Raw genomic sequence first — 12,653 nt, 5'->3', positions numbered from 1 at the left:
GGAGAATCCCCCCAGACCCCCACCGCCCAAGGCCTCTTCTGCACCTGCTCCAGGGCTCAGCTCTGTACTGAGTCCTGAGCGCCCCCTGGTGGTCACGGGCCCCTATGCAGGGAGGTTTTTGTCTGGGCTCACACTGACTTCCCCTCACTGTGTCTCTTGCACAGTAGTATGTGGCTGAGTCCTCAGGCGTCAGGCTGCTCAGTGACAGAGAGACTTGGCTCTTGGAGTTGTCCTTGGTGATGCTGAGCCGGGATTTCAGGCCTGGGTTATAGCCTGTGCTTCCACCACTGCTTATATCACCAAGCCACTCCAGCGCCTTTCCTGGAGCCTGGCGGACCCAGTGTATACCATATCTGGTTAATGATAATCCAGAGGCCGTGCAAGTGAGGGAGAGTGTCTGTGAGGTCTTCACCAGGCTGGGGCCCGACTCCTGCAGCTGCACCTGGGACAGGACGCCTGTGGAGAGAGAGAAGCACGGTGACCCATGGACTCAGATGCAGCTTCCCCACGTGCCCATGTCTGACCCAGAGACACTCACCTCTGGGGGCTGACAGCACAAAGAGGAGGGTCCACAGTGGGTTCATCTTCGAGCAGATGAGAGTCACCACTCCCACAAGTCTCTTCAAGCCTCAGGAGGAGCCTGAATTTAAGTGAGCTGGTGCTGTGTTTCTACCCTGTGACCTGAGTGGATATTTGCATACAGGAGGGACCTGTGTATAAAAGCAGAAAGCAGTGAATAGAGGTCCTGTCTATGGGGCTCCCCCTGTGAGGGGTTGCTGACTGTGTCCTCAGAGAACTCAGGCCCTCCTGGGGTCCCCCTCCCCACACCAGGAAGACGATTGAGGAATGAAATGATGAAGGAGGGCTGGTCAGGAAAAAAGATGCTTTCAGGGAACACGGCAGATTTGGGAAGAGACTTTAATCCCACGAACGTGTTTACCTTTACTCATGATATGCCCACCACACATTCAGGTACCAGCCCTTTGTTACACACAAACTCTCATTTTTTTTTTTCTTTACTGATTAGCTGATGTTTACTTACTCCATATACAAACAAAGAGAAAAATATACATGTAATAATCACATTGAATTCAAATGGAGTTTAGTACAATTTAATGTTTATCCGAATTCCCAAAGCATTTATATTTCCCTTTGCTTTCTTGACTGTTTTTTCATCTTGAACAGCTTAAATAACCTCAAGAATCACTCTAGAGGTGGTTTGTTCAGAGTAATTAAACGCAGTATTAATTCTGTGGACAAAGTAGACATTTCTGCTGAGATGCTCGTCTTCCCAGCATGGCTGACTTGCCCAGTGGGCTGCATTTTCCTGTGCACAACTGAGTGTCTGCAGGAACTCGTGAACCTCAGCATCTCCTCCCTGAGGGTGGACACTGAGACCCCAAGTCTGCTGAGGACTGAGGACACACAGCTCCTGGGAGCTCCTTAGGGCTCTGCTCCCCCGTCTCCCTGTGGCCCTGCGGCTGTGTCCTCACACCTGCATTTCTGTGTGTGAGGATGTAGACTGGGGCTGACGACAGTCACAGCATGTGTGGACTTTACAGCGGGTTTGCCCGGGGTGGGGAGAGCTGTCATCAGTGTCATCAGTGGTGTTATCCCTCCTGGAGCAAAAAAGACCAGTGTGTGTCCCCACTCTGACTGACCCCCTGTCCATGTGACCGTTGTCTTCTCCTGCCCTGAGACGTCACCCCTTCGTGTCTGGCACAGGTCAGCTCTTCCTCAGCACACGTATCTCACCTGTACACTGACTGAGTTAGAACCTACTGTCTATGCAAAGCCCTTCCCGGTCTGGCTTTGGCCACAGCAGTTCTGCACGAGCATGTCTTCTGTGCCAGATCCAGTTTCCCGAGACATGAATGAGCTCTGGGGAGAGGCCCCACCTCATTGTGCCTCCGAGTTTGTGGGGTCACTTGTGCCCGGTGCTATGCAACATGGCCAAGAATCCTGAATTGGCCCTGGAACTCTGGCCTCTGCCATCCCGGTCACTGAGCTTCTGGATGTGTCCTCATCCCTTGGCTCAACACCTTCATCCATCATCAAAGCCAGTTGGGTCTTGTGGTGCACGCCTAACAGGCTGTCCACTCTCCAGTAGTTTCTCTGATCTCGTGATCCCACTGGACCACCTGTAAAACCCAAATATGCTTCTCATCTCACGGGACTGGAAGGCTGCAGACACATCCCCAAATCCACTGCCAGTTGGTTTCTGTGGGGTTTAGTTTATGGCATCAGACGTGGGATCCAGAGAGTCCCCAACAACTCCTAAGCCATGAGCAATCTGATGCTGGTACCTACTCTGACCTGTTGAGTTCAGTGCGGTCTCGTAGCTTTGTGTGGAGTCTTTAGGGTTTTCTATCTACAGTGTTCTGTAGATAATGAGAATTTTGCCTCTTGTGGTAAAGAATCCACTTGCAATGTAGGAGAGCTGGGTTGACTCCCCGGGTGTGAGTTTCCCTGGAGTAGGAAATGGCAACCCACTCCAGGATTCTTGCATAGAAAGGACAAAGAAGACTGGCACGCAACAGTCCATGGGGTACACACACACACACCTGTTACACACACACACAGTCTTGTCACACAAACACACCTGTCACATAGACATACAGGCACACACAATCACACACACAACACACCTGTCACACACACACCTGTCACACACACACACACCTGTCACAAACACACACCTGTTACACACACACATACTTGTTACACACAGCTGTCACAACACTCACTTTTACACACACACACACACACACAAACTTGTCACAGACACACAAACACCTGTCTCACACACACACCTGTCACACACACACCTGTCACACACACACCTGTCACACACAAACACACAACTGTTACACCCACAAACACACACAGCTGTTACACACACACACACTCCTGTCACATACACACATACCTGTCACACAGGTATACAGACACACACTCACACACACAACACACCTTCCACACACACGCACATGTCAACATGCACACACCTGTTGCACACACCCCTTCAGACATACAGACACAGCTGTCACACACACACACACCTGTCACATAGGCATACAGACACACACTCACACACACAACACACCTTCCACACACACAACACACCTGTCACACACACACCTGTCACACACACCCCTTCAGACATACAGACACAGCTGTCACACACACAAACACCGTCACACACACCCCTTCAGAAATACAGGCACAGCTGTCACATACACACACAAGTCACACACACTCAGCCCTTCACAAACGAAACTGACACACACACACTCCTGTCACACACACACACACCTTCACACACACACAGACATCTGTGACATGCACACACCTGTCTCACACACACACACGTGTTATAAACACATATACTTGTTACACACATACACCTGTTGTACACACCCACACTTGTTACACACACACCCCTTCACACACACACACATACACCTGTGACACACACACAGCTGTCACACACTCACACCCATTCACACACACACACACCTTGTACACACACACCCCTCAGACATATGGACACACCTGTCACACACACACACCTGTCATACACACACATACACACACCCCTTCACACACAAACCTGTTTTACACACAGACACACGTGTTACACACACAGAGACCTGTTACACACACACACATGTCACACAAACATACAGACACACACAGGCACACACGCATCTGTCACATATACACACATCTTTACACACACACACTCCTGTCAAACATGCACCTGTCACACAAACACACACACCCCTTCACACGGACACACCTGTCACACAAACACACCTGTCACACACACACACCTGTCACACACACACATCCCTTCACGCACACACCTATTACCCTCAAAAACCTGTTACACACACACCTGTCACACAAACACACACACCTGTCACACAGACATACAGACACATACAGTCATCCACACACGAGTACACACACACACACCTGCTATACACACCTGTCACACACTCACACACGTGTTACATACACACACAGTCACACAGACACCTGTCAAACACACACATGCCTACACACGCACAGACACCTATCACCGCAGAAACACACACACCTGTCACACAGAGACATGCTCATTCACACACACACCTACACACAAACACAAGCAAACACATGCACACATTCACACTCAGAAGTATACTCACATACACATACACACTCATGCACACATCACACACACAAACATGCACACACATCCACACTCACACATGGAATCAAACACATTCACACACTCATATACACACTCACACACACACAAACATGCACACACATCCAGACTCGCATGCTCACATACACACTCACATACATTCACACACTCATACACAGTTTCAGATATATCCTCACATACTTCTCATGGCCTCACTGTGCTGTGTAATCCCAACAGGCCCCAACATTTAACATCACCAGTCCTTGTCCTGCTAGTTATTGTTTTCAGTGAAAAGAGAAGACTCCGTCTCTGAGACTCCCTGGCCCCCTCCTCACATGCTCCTGCGAAGCAGCCCTGCACTGGGGTCCTGGGCACCCCCTGCCTGGGCTCACAGGGCAGTCCTAGCAGTGTTTCTGGTCTGGTATTAAGTGGCTGTGTTCTACCTTCAGAGTATTCTTCTAGAGACTGCATGTTCTTTTAATCTTCTCGAGAAATAGCCTTTGGAGAAGGAAATGGCAAGCCACTCCAGTGTTCTTGCCTGGAGAAACCCAGGGACGGGGGAGCCTGGTGGGCTGCCGTCTCTGGGGTTGCACAGAGTCGGACACGACTGAAGTGACTTAGCAGCAGCAGCAGCAGCAGCAGCAGAAAGAGCCTCAATAAATGCACACACTCTGTAGAGAGACCACAAGGAAGGAGTTTGTGAGAACACCTAGACGTCACCTCCCTGGGGCTGCAGGTGCACCGATGAGTTGACACTCACAGTGAGTCCAGAGCTCTCAAGGGCTTGGGGTCCCTTCAGCTCTTGGAGCCCCCCATGGGCTAACATCATGTCACAGATAGCTGCACGCAGAAGCATGGGGCTCGATGCCCACTCCACCTACGGTTCCTCATGAGATCACCTGTTCTTGCAGCACCTGGATCCTGCAGGGGCCCCACCTGAAGGTCCAGATGAACCCCCTTGTCCAAAACCAGTGCAGTCACCCCTGACAACTCACAGCACAAACACCTGAGGGTCTACTAGTGCCCACACCTGTGAGAGGAGACACCTGAGACATCAGAGGAGGACGAGGCAGAGCCCTTTTCAGCTGACACAGGTGAGGCTGCCCTGAGGGAGTGCTCACCCAGGGAATGGGGGGTTGAGCGTGCTCAGTCACCTCAGTCGTGTCTAACCCTATGAGACCCCACAGACTGTAGCCCACCAGACTCCTCTGTCCATGGGATTCTCCGGGAAGGAACACTGGAGAGGGTTGACACAACAGAACCCTGCAGAGAAGCTAGGTCAGCTGTGTGCGTGTCCCCTGGCAGGACATCTCTTCAGCAGGACGGCTTCGGGGTGCATCCATCCTCAGACTCCATCCTGCTTCTCACCGTCCCTCCTGACCACCTGCCCGAGGACTTCAGGACCTGAGGTCTTTGGGGAGACAGATCCACTGCTGTGTCAGCCACGTGTTCTCCAGCAGGACTCTGTGACAAACCTGCTTTCCCCTGTTCTGAGTCTCTAATGGAAACTTCATAAATATTCCTGAGATCGTCAGATACCCAAGAGTAGGAGAGGGATACTGGCCTTGTCGATCAGGCAGGAGAGAGCGGGTCTGAGGCCAGTAGTGAGGGCTCCAAACCTGGTCTCCAGCCGTGGGTACCAGAGCCTCAGCGCCCTGCCTCCTGGATGTTGTCTGGCTGTGGTAGCTGCACACTAGCTCCCCTCCTCAAAGAGGCTGCATATCGTAGCTCTTCCAGGTCCCTGGAGGTCACATGTGGGTAAGGGCTACCTGCATTGTTGAGGTTGAACACCCATGACTCAGGGAATCTGGGTCTGGGCTCTGAGCGTCGCCAGGGTTTTCAGTATTGGCCCGTCCGAATAATACTCCCTCCTGGGCTGCAGTGCCCTGGTCCAGTCCCTTCACTTAGCCATGAGTTATGACCCCTCCGTAGGTCTGCAGTGACAAGAATTTCTGTTCACCTCCTTGGAGAAGCTGGGGGAAGAGCTTTCCATGGAGGGTCTGCTGATGAACCTTCTGGTTAGGTGTTAACATTTCTCAGTGTTGGCCTTCCCCTCGTTCGTCAGGTGTCCTGAAGGGATAAATAAGAACACTCACCTTGAAGACCTGGATATTTGTGGAGTTATATCCCACAAACCATGGACTGCAATCCCCAGGATCTCTCATCCTCACAGTGGTTATTGCTGGTCCTGCAGGAATTGGTAGTAATTACTGTGAAGGTGCTCCTCCTGAAGCTTCACTTCCATGGGCAGATCTCACCTGGACTGTGGATTGCCCAGCTCTCTGGTTTGTGCTGGGGGATTCCCCTACAATGTTAGGACTCTGTTAGGTCCAGGGAAAGTTTTGGTGTTGAGAATTTCCTTGCTTTAATGATGGAGATGACAGTTTCCACACACACTACCTCTTGATGCAGGAACCAGCAGGTTCCAGGTGAGGTTGTCCTTGACCTGTGAGGCGAAGGAGAATTCGAATGTCACTAAGAGTCAGAGGAGCCTGGACAGACTTGACCAACATAGAGAGACAGGGATGAAGGACTCAGCAGGGCACTTATTTTAGGCTCAGATTCCGAAGCTCTTCCAAGAGGCTGGAATTCAGAAAGCACCACGGTAAGGAGACTGTTACGTCCTGGTGCTCCAGTTTTATTCAGAAGGCAGGATAAGGTGCCTCTCTGTGATTTTGGGTTCCTGAGGTAATTTGATAGGAGCTGTCCCCCTACTCCCAGCCCCTTTCCAAGTCCCCATGTGACCAGGGAATGCACTCATCACATCCGTACATGAGGGGGGTCCCCTGGGTGAGGGGCTGACATGTGGGTGTGCCATGTGGAAGGTTGTTCATTCTATCCAGGTACATGAACTGCTGATTTCACCAAATCTGGGACCACCCGCATCTGGGCTCCTTGTTTCATTGGCTTGTGATTTTTCTCATTGTTTGGGCTTCCGCGATTCAGTTCAAGCTTTCCCAATAGCATCCTCTTAGAAGAAAAGCTTTGGCCAACCTAGACAATGCATTAAATAGGGGAGACTTTATTTGCTGGGCAAATTCCGTCTTGTAAAGCTATGGATTTTCCAGTAGTCATGTATGGATATGAGAGTTGGACCATAAAGAAAGCTGAGCACTGAAGTATTGATGCTTTTGAACTGTGGTGTTGGAGAAGACTGTTGAGAGTCTTTGGCCTGCAAGGAGATCAAACCAGTCTATCCTAAAGGAAATCAGTCCTGAATATTCATTGGAAGGACTGATGCTGAAGCTGAAGCTCCAATAGTTTGGCCACCTGATTTGAAGAACAGACTCATTGGAAAAGACCCTGATGCTGGGAAAGATTGAAGACTGGAGGAAAAGTGGATGACAGAGGATGAGATGGTTGGATGGCATCATCGACTGGATGGACATAAGCTTGAGCAAGTTCTGGGAGTTGGAGATGGACAGAGAAGTCTGGCATGCTGTAGTCCATGGGGTTGGGAAAGGTCAGCCATTACTGAGTGACTGAACTCACAGCTCAATAGTAAAGAATCATCCTGCAACATAGGATTTGATTCCTGGGACAGGAAGATCTGCTGGAGAAGGAATAGGCTACCCACTCCAGTGTACTTGGGCTTCCCTTGTGGCTCAGCTGGTGAAGAATCTGTCTGCAGTTTGGGAGACCTGGGTTTGATCCCTGAGTTGGGAAGATTCCCTGGAGAAGGGAAATGCTACTCACTCCGGTATTCTTCCTTGGAGAATTCCATGGACTGTGTAGTCCGTGGGGTCGCAGAGTTGGATACAACTGAGCAACTTTCACTTTCTCATTGTTTACTCTGTTCACTTTGTGTGATTTCTGCTGAAGGAGACTCACATAATGATCGCAAGATGGCGCTAGTGATAAGGAACCCGCCTACCAATAAGCAGATGTAAGAGACACAGGATCCATCCCTGCATCAGGAAGTTGCCCTGGAGGAGGGCATGGCAACCCGCTCCAGTATTCTTATTTGGAAAATTTCATGGACAGAGGAACCTAATGGGCTACAGTCCCTTGTGTGGTAAAGAGTCTGACATGACTGGAGTGACCAGCATGCATATATTAGGACAAAAGTGATTTAAAATCACTAATTCCATGAGCTAAAGGTAGTGTTTGTTCCATGAGACAGTCAGAAGGGATGGCTGAACACGAAGATGGTGCTCACAATGGCTTCTTTATTCATCAGGGAATATTCTGTATATTCCTTAGATGTATAGTACTTTCTCATTGAAAGTCTTGTCCTCATATAAACTTCTGGTGGCTCATAGCTTGACAAGAGAGCTGAGGATATCAAGTAGGAATTGCTTTTCAAGTACAAGCTTCCCTTTAGTATGTATCCTCTATCTGCCATAAAACCACCCAAATGACAGAAGCTACTGCACCTACTAGAGCCTGTCAGTTAGTGAAGGGAGGAATGCCCCTCGGTGGTGCTCAAAGAGCTGACACCACACTCAGAGCATTATTCATAGTTTTCTCCATGGAAATTCAGTGGGACTCCCACCCCAGTTTGATGTAGAAGTTGAGTCTGAGGACACCACAGACGTAGATGCATGAACATAGATGACAAAATCTTTTCATCTTCCTACATCTCTGCGTGGTGTCAGCACACTCAGCTTCTATCTCAGGCTGGCATGGAGGTGCCGCTGTGTCTCATGGAGAGACTATGGCTGATGCTGTGAGTGAGGTGTCAGTTCACTTAGCACCACCAAGAGGGGTTCTTCCCTAGACCTGGGTTTATACACCTCTGTTGTCTGAGTCCAGCTGCACTTACACTGCTGACCGCTGGCTAGCTCGTTCACTGGCCCTGCTGTGCTGAGCTGCACTGCTGAGTCACACAGAGCCTCTCCTGTGGACTTAGTGAGCTTACACCAAATGTCCAGAGAACGGGCCTAAGTGACAAGAGGAAGCAACCCTAAGAGACCGTGTCTTTCGTGCAGTGAGGATATGGCCCCCTATCCCAACCATCATTCTGCCTCAGAGACTGAGGAGGTACCTAAGAGTCATGAATGCAGAGAAGGTCCCCAGAAAAACTGCTACAAGGAGAGGAAGCCTCCTGACAGGAGACCAGCTGTCAATCACCATCTGCACCTGCTCCTGCAACTCACAACTGTGTGTCCCCAGCACCCGCTGGAGGTCATGGAGCCCCCGGAGGGTGGCTGGTGTCTGGGCTCACACTGCCTTCCCCTCACTGTGTCTCTTGCACAGCAACACACTGCCGTGTCCTTGGTCATCACAGAGCTTAGCTGCAGGGAGTACTGGTTACCAGTAAGCACTGGTGATGGAGCAACCAGAGATGGCACAGGTGAGGGAGAGGGTCAGTGAGAGCTTCAGCAGTTCTGGGCCCTACTCCTGCAGCTGCACTGGGACAGGCCAGCTGGGGACAAGGAGAATCAGTCCCTGTCAGTCACCATTATCCCACAGACCCGTGTCTGCACCTGAGACCCTCATCTTGGGGAGCTGTCACCAGGCAGAGGAGAAGACCCCAAAGCCTCATTTTCCACTCAACAGCTCTGCATTCACTGAGACCCCCATCCTGTGTGAGCAGAGAGGGGTGAGCTCTCACAGCCCAGGGGTGGTTTTTACCCTGGAGCTTGAAGAGGAATTTGCATTGCGGAGCTCTTTTCCTGTGAATCCAGAGAGGCTGTGGTCACACTCACCCTGGTCATTCCAGGATCGCCGTGAGTGCCTTCTGAATTTACATGGTTGGCGAGCAAGGGTGGGAAAGCAGTGTGTCTATCAGATGGCTTGGAACCAGATCCCAGGGCAGGTCCACCTTTCTGAGCCCAGAGTCTCCGCCCTGACGGCCCCCACCTCCCACCCCTTGCCCATCTCAGCTCAGCCCCTCGTCCTCTCAGTCCTTGGGTCTTTCCTCAGGGCTGAGCCAGCACAGATCCTGCTTCCTTTCCCTATGCCAGTGACGGTCACTGTGATGGGAGAGAGGACAGACAGTGGTGTGCTCCATGTTGGCCTCACGGACAAATCCACCTGAGGACCTCTGTATTTCCCCTTATGAATGATCCAGACATAAGCTCAGAATGGGGTGTGGACTTCAGAGACGTTGAGGCGAGATGGTATCACCCTGATTGCCCTCACCTGGAATGTGTGTGTGTTGAGTGACTCAGTGAACTGGCCAAACTGTCAATGTCTATATAAGGACACAAGGTAACAGTGTTTATGTTAAGATGCTAATAAAAGCTAGCATGTGGGTGAATTTGCAGGACAGAATCTGTGAATGATGAGAATCATTGCATATGCAGCACTGGGGACCCTGACACTGGAGCCTTTGACGCTGCTTGCTGCAGATTCTAATGTGCAGTTTGACAGGAAGAAGGAGGTTGAGTCTCTTCCTTCCTCATGTACAAAAACAAAACAAAGATGAAAATGTTTAAATATCTTGTGTTTCCTTTCAGGATAGTTAACAGGTTTGAAATTAATGAGTCAATTGTTTTACTGAGCTCCTTTGAGAGAAGAAGAAGGAGAAAAAATTTTAGCTGTTGAGTATTATGTGTGTTGGTGTGTGTGTTTGCATAAAGCTATCCATGCTTCAAGGAAAAATTAAAAAATATCTATGCACACAGTTGTCTGAGAGTGACATAAACCACAACAATGAAATACCAGGACACAGAAGAGGGTCTGAGTTGCACCTCCTGGGCAATAGGAGGAAAGAGACGCTCTGAGGAGCATTCCCCCCCGGCCCCCCACTGCCCAATGCCTCTTCTGCACCTGCTCCAGGGCTCAGCTGTGTACTGAGTCCTGAATGCCCCCTTGTGGTCACGGGCCCCTATGCAGGGAGGTTTTTGTCTGGGCTCACACTGACTTCCCCTCACTGTGTCCTTCGCACAGTAGTATGTGGCCGTGTCCTCAGGTGTCACGCTGCTCACTGACAGAGAGACTTGGCTCTTGGAGTTGTCCCTGGTGATGCTGAGCCTGGATTTCAGGCCTGGGTTATAGCCTGTGCTTCCACCACTATCTATACCACCGAGCCACTCCAGCGCCTTCCCTGGAGCCTGGCGGACCCAGCTTACACCATAGCTGGTCAATGAGAATCCAGAGGTCGTGCAGGTGAGGGAGAGGGTCTGTGAGGGCTTCACCAGGCTGGGACCCGACTCCTGCAGCTGCACCTTGGACAGGACCCCTGTGGAGAGAGAGAAGCACGGTGACCCATGGGCTCAGATGCAGCTTCCCCACGTGCCCATGTCTGACCCAGAGACACTCACCTCTGGGGGCTGACAGCACAAAGAGGAGGGTCCACAGTGGGTTCATCTTCGAGCAGATGAGAGTCACCACTCCCACAAGTCTCTTCAAGCCTCAGGAGGAGCCTGAATTTAAGTGAGCTGGTGCTCTGTTTCTACCCTGTGACCTGAGTGGATATTTGCACACCGGAGGGACCTCTGTATAAAAAGAAGAAAGCAGTGAATAGAGTCCTGTATATGGGGCTCCCCCTGTGAGGGGGTGCTGACTGTGCCCTCAGAGAACTCAGGCCCTCCTGGGGTCCCCCTCCCCAGACCAGGAAGACTGTTGAGGAATGAAATGATGAAGGAGGGCTGGTCAGGAAAAAAGATGCTTTCAGGGAACAATGGCAGATTTGGGGAAGAGACTTTAATCCCACAAACGTGTTTCCCATACTCAACAAATGCACACCACACATTCAGGTACCAGCCATTTGTTAGACACAAACTCTTATTTTTTATTTTCTTCTCTAATTAGCTGATATTTACTTACTCCATATGCAAACATCAGAGAAAAATATACATGTAATAATCACATTGAATTCAAATGGAGTTGAGTACAATTTAATGTCTATCGGAATTACTAAAGCATTTATATTTCCCTTGGCTTTCTTGACTGTTTTTTCATCTGAACAGCTTAAATAGCCTCAAGAATCACTCTAGAGGAGGTTTGTTCAGAGTAATTAAACACAGAGTTAATTTTGTGGACACAGTAGACATTTGTGCTGAGATGCTCGTCTTCCCAGCACGGCTGACTTGCCCAGTGGGCTGCATTTTCCTGTGCACAACTGAGTGTCTGCAGGAACTCGTGAAGCTCAGCATCTCCTCCCTGAGGGTGGACACTGAGGACCCCAAGTCTGCTGAGGACTGAGGACACACAGCTCCTGGGAGCTCCTTAGGGCTCCGCTCCCCCACCTCCCTGTGTCCCTGAGGCTGTGGCCTCACACCTGCATTTCTGTGTGTGAGGATGTAGACTGGGGCTGACGACAGTCACAGCCTGTGTGGACTTTACAGCGGGTTTTCCCGGGGTGGGGAGAGCTGTCATCAGTGTCATCAGTGGTGTTATCCCTCCTGGAGCAAAAAGACCAGTCTGTGTCCCCACTCTGACTGACGCCCTGTCCATGTGACTGTGGTCTTCTCCTTCCCTGAGACGTCATCCCTTTGGGTCTGGCACAGGTCAGCTCTTCCTCAGCACACGTATCTCACCTGTACACTGACTGAGTTAGAACCTA

At 50.5% G+C, this 12,653-nt stretch overlaps 2 gene segments (V, D, J or C); both read right to left on the bottom strand.

The window, feature by feature from the left end:
* Positions 1–23: 23 nt before the first annotated feature.
* On the bottom strand, positions 24–622 carry LOC112445688 (Ig heavy chain V region MC101-like; the record flags this gene model as incomplete). The annotated part of the segment is given in 2 exon segments: positions 24–456; positions 539–622. Coding segments are annotated over 2 exon segments (479 nt in total), but the record flags the coding sequence as incomplete, so codon positions are not given.
* A 10,136-nt stretch (positions 623–10,758) lies between these two features.
* Positions 10,759–11,513, bottom strand: LOC101905477 (immunoglobulin heavy variable 4-59-like). The segment is given in 2 exon segments: positions 10,759–11,327; positions 11,410–11,513. Coding segments are annotated over 2 exon segments (615 nt in total).
* Positions 11,514–12,653: the final 1,140 nt, after the last annotated feature.

This window comes from Bos taurus, unplaced genomic scaffold (genome assembly GCF_002263795.3).
Source record: "Bos taurus isolate L1 Dominette 01449 registration number 42190680 breed Hereford unplaced genomic scaffold, ARS-UCD2.0 Leftover_ScbfJmS_2469, whole genome shotgun sequence".
Lineage (NCBI taxonomy): Eukaryota > Metazoa > Chordata > Mammalia > Artiodactyla > Bovidae > Bos > Bos taurus.
The sequence above is the reverse complement of the archived record's forward strand: the minus strand, read 5'-3'. Positions and strand labels throughout refer to the sequence as shown.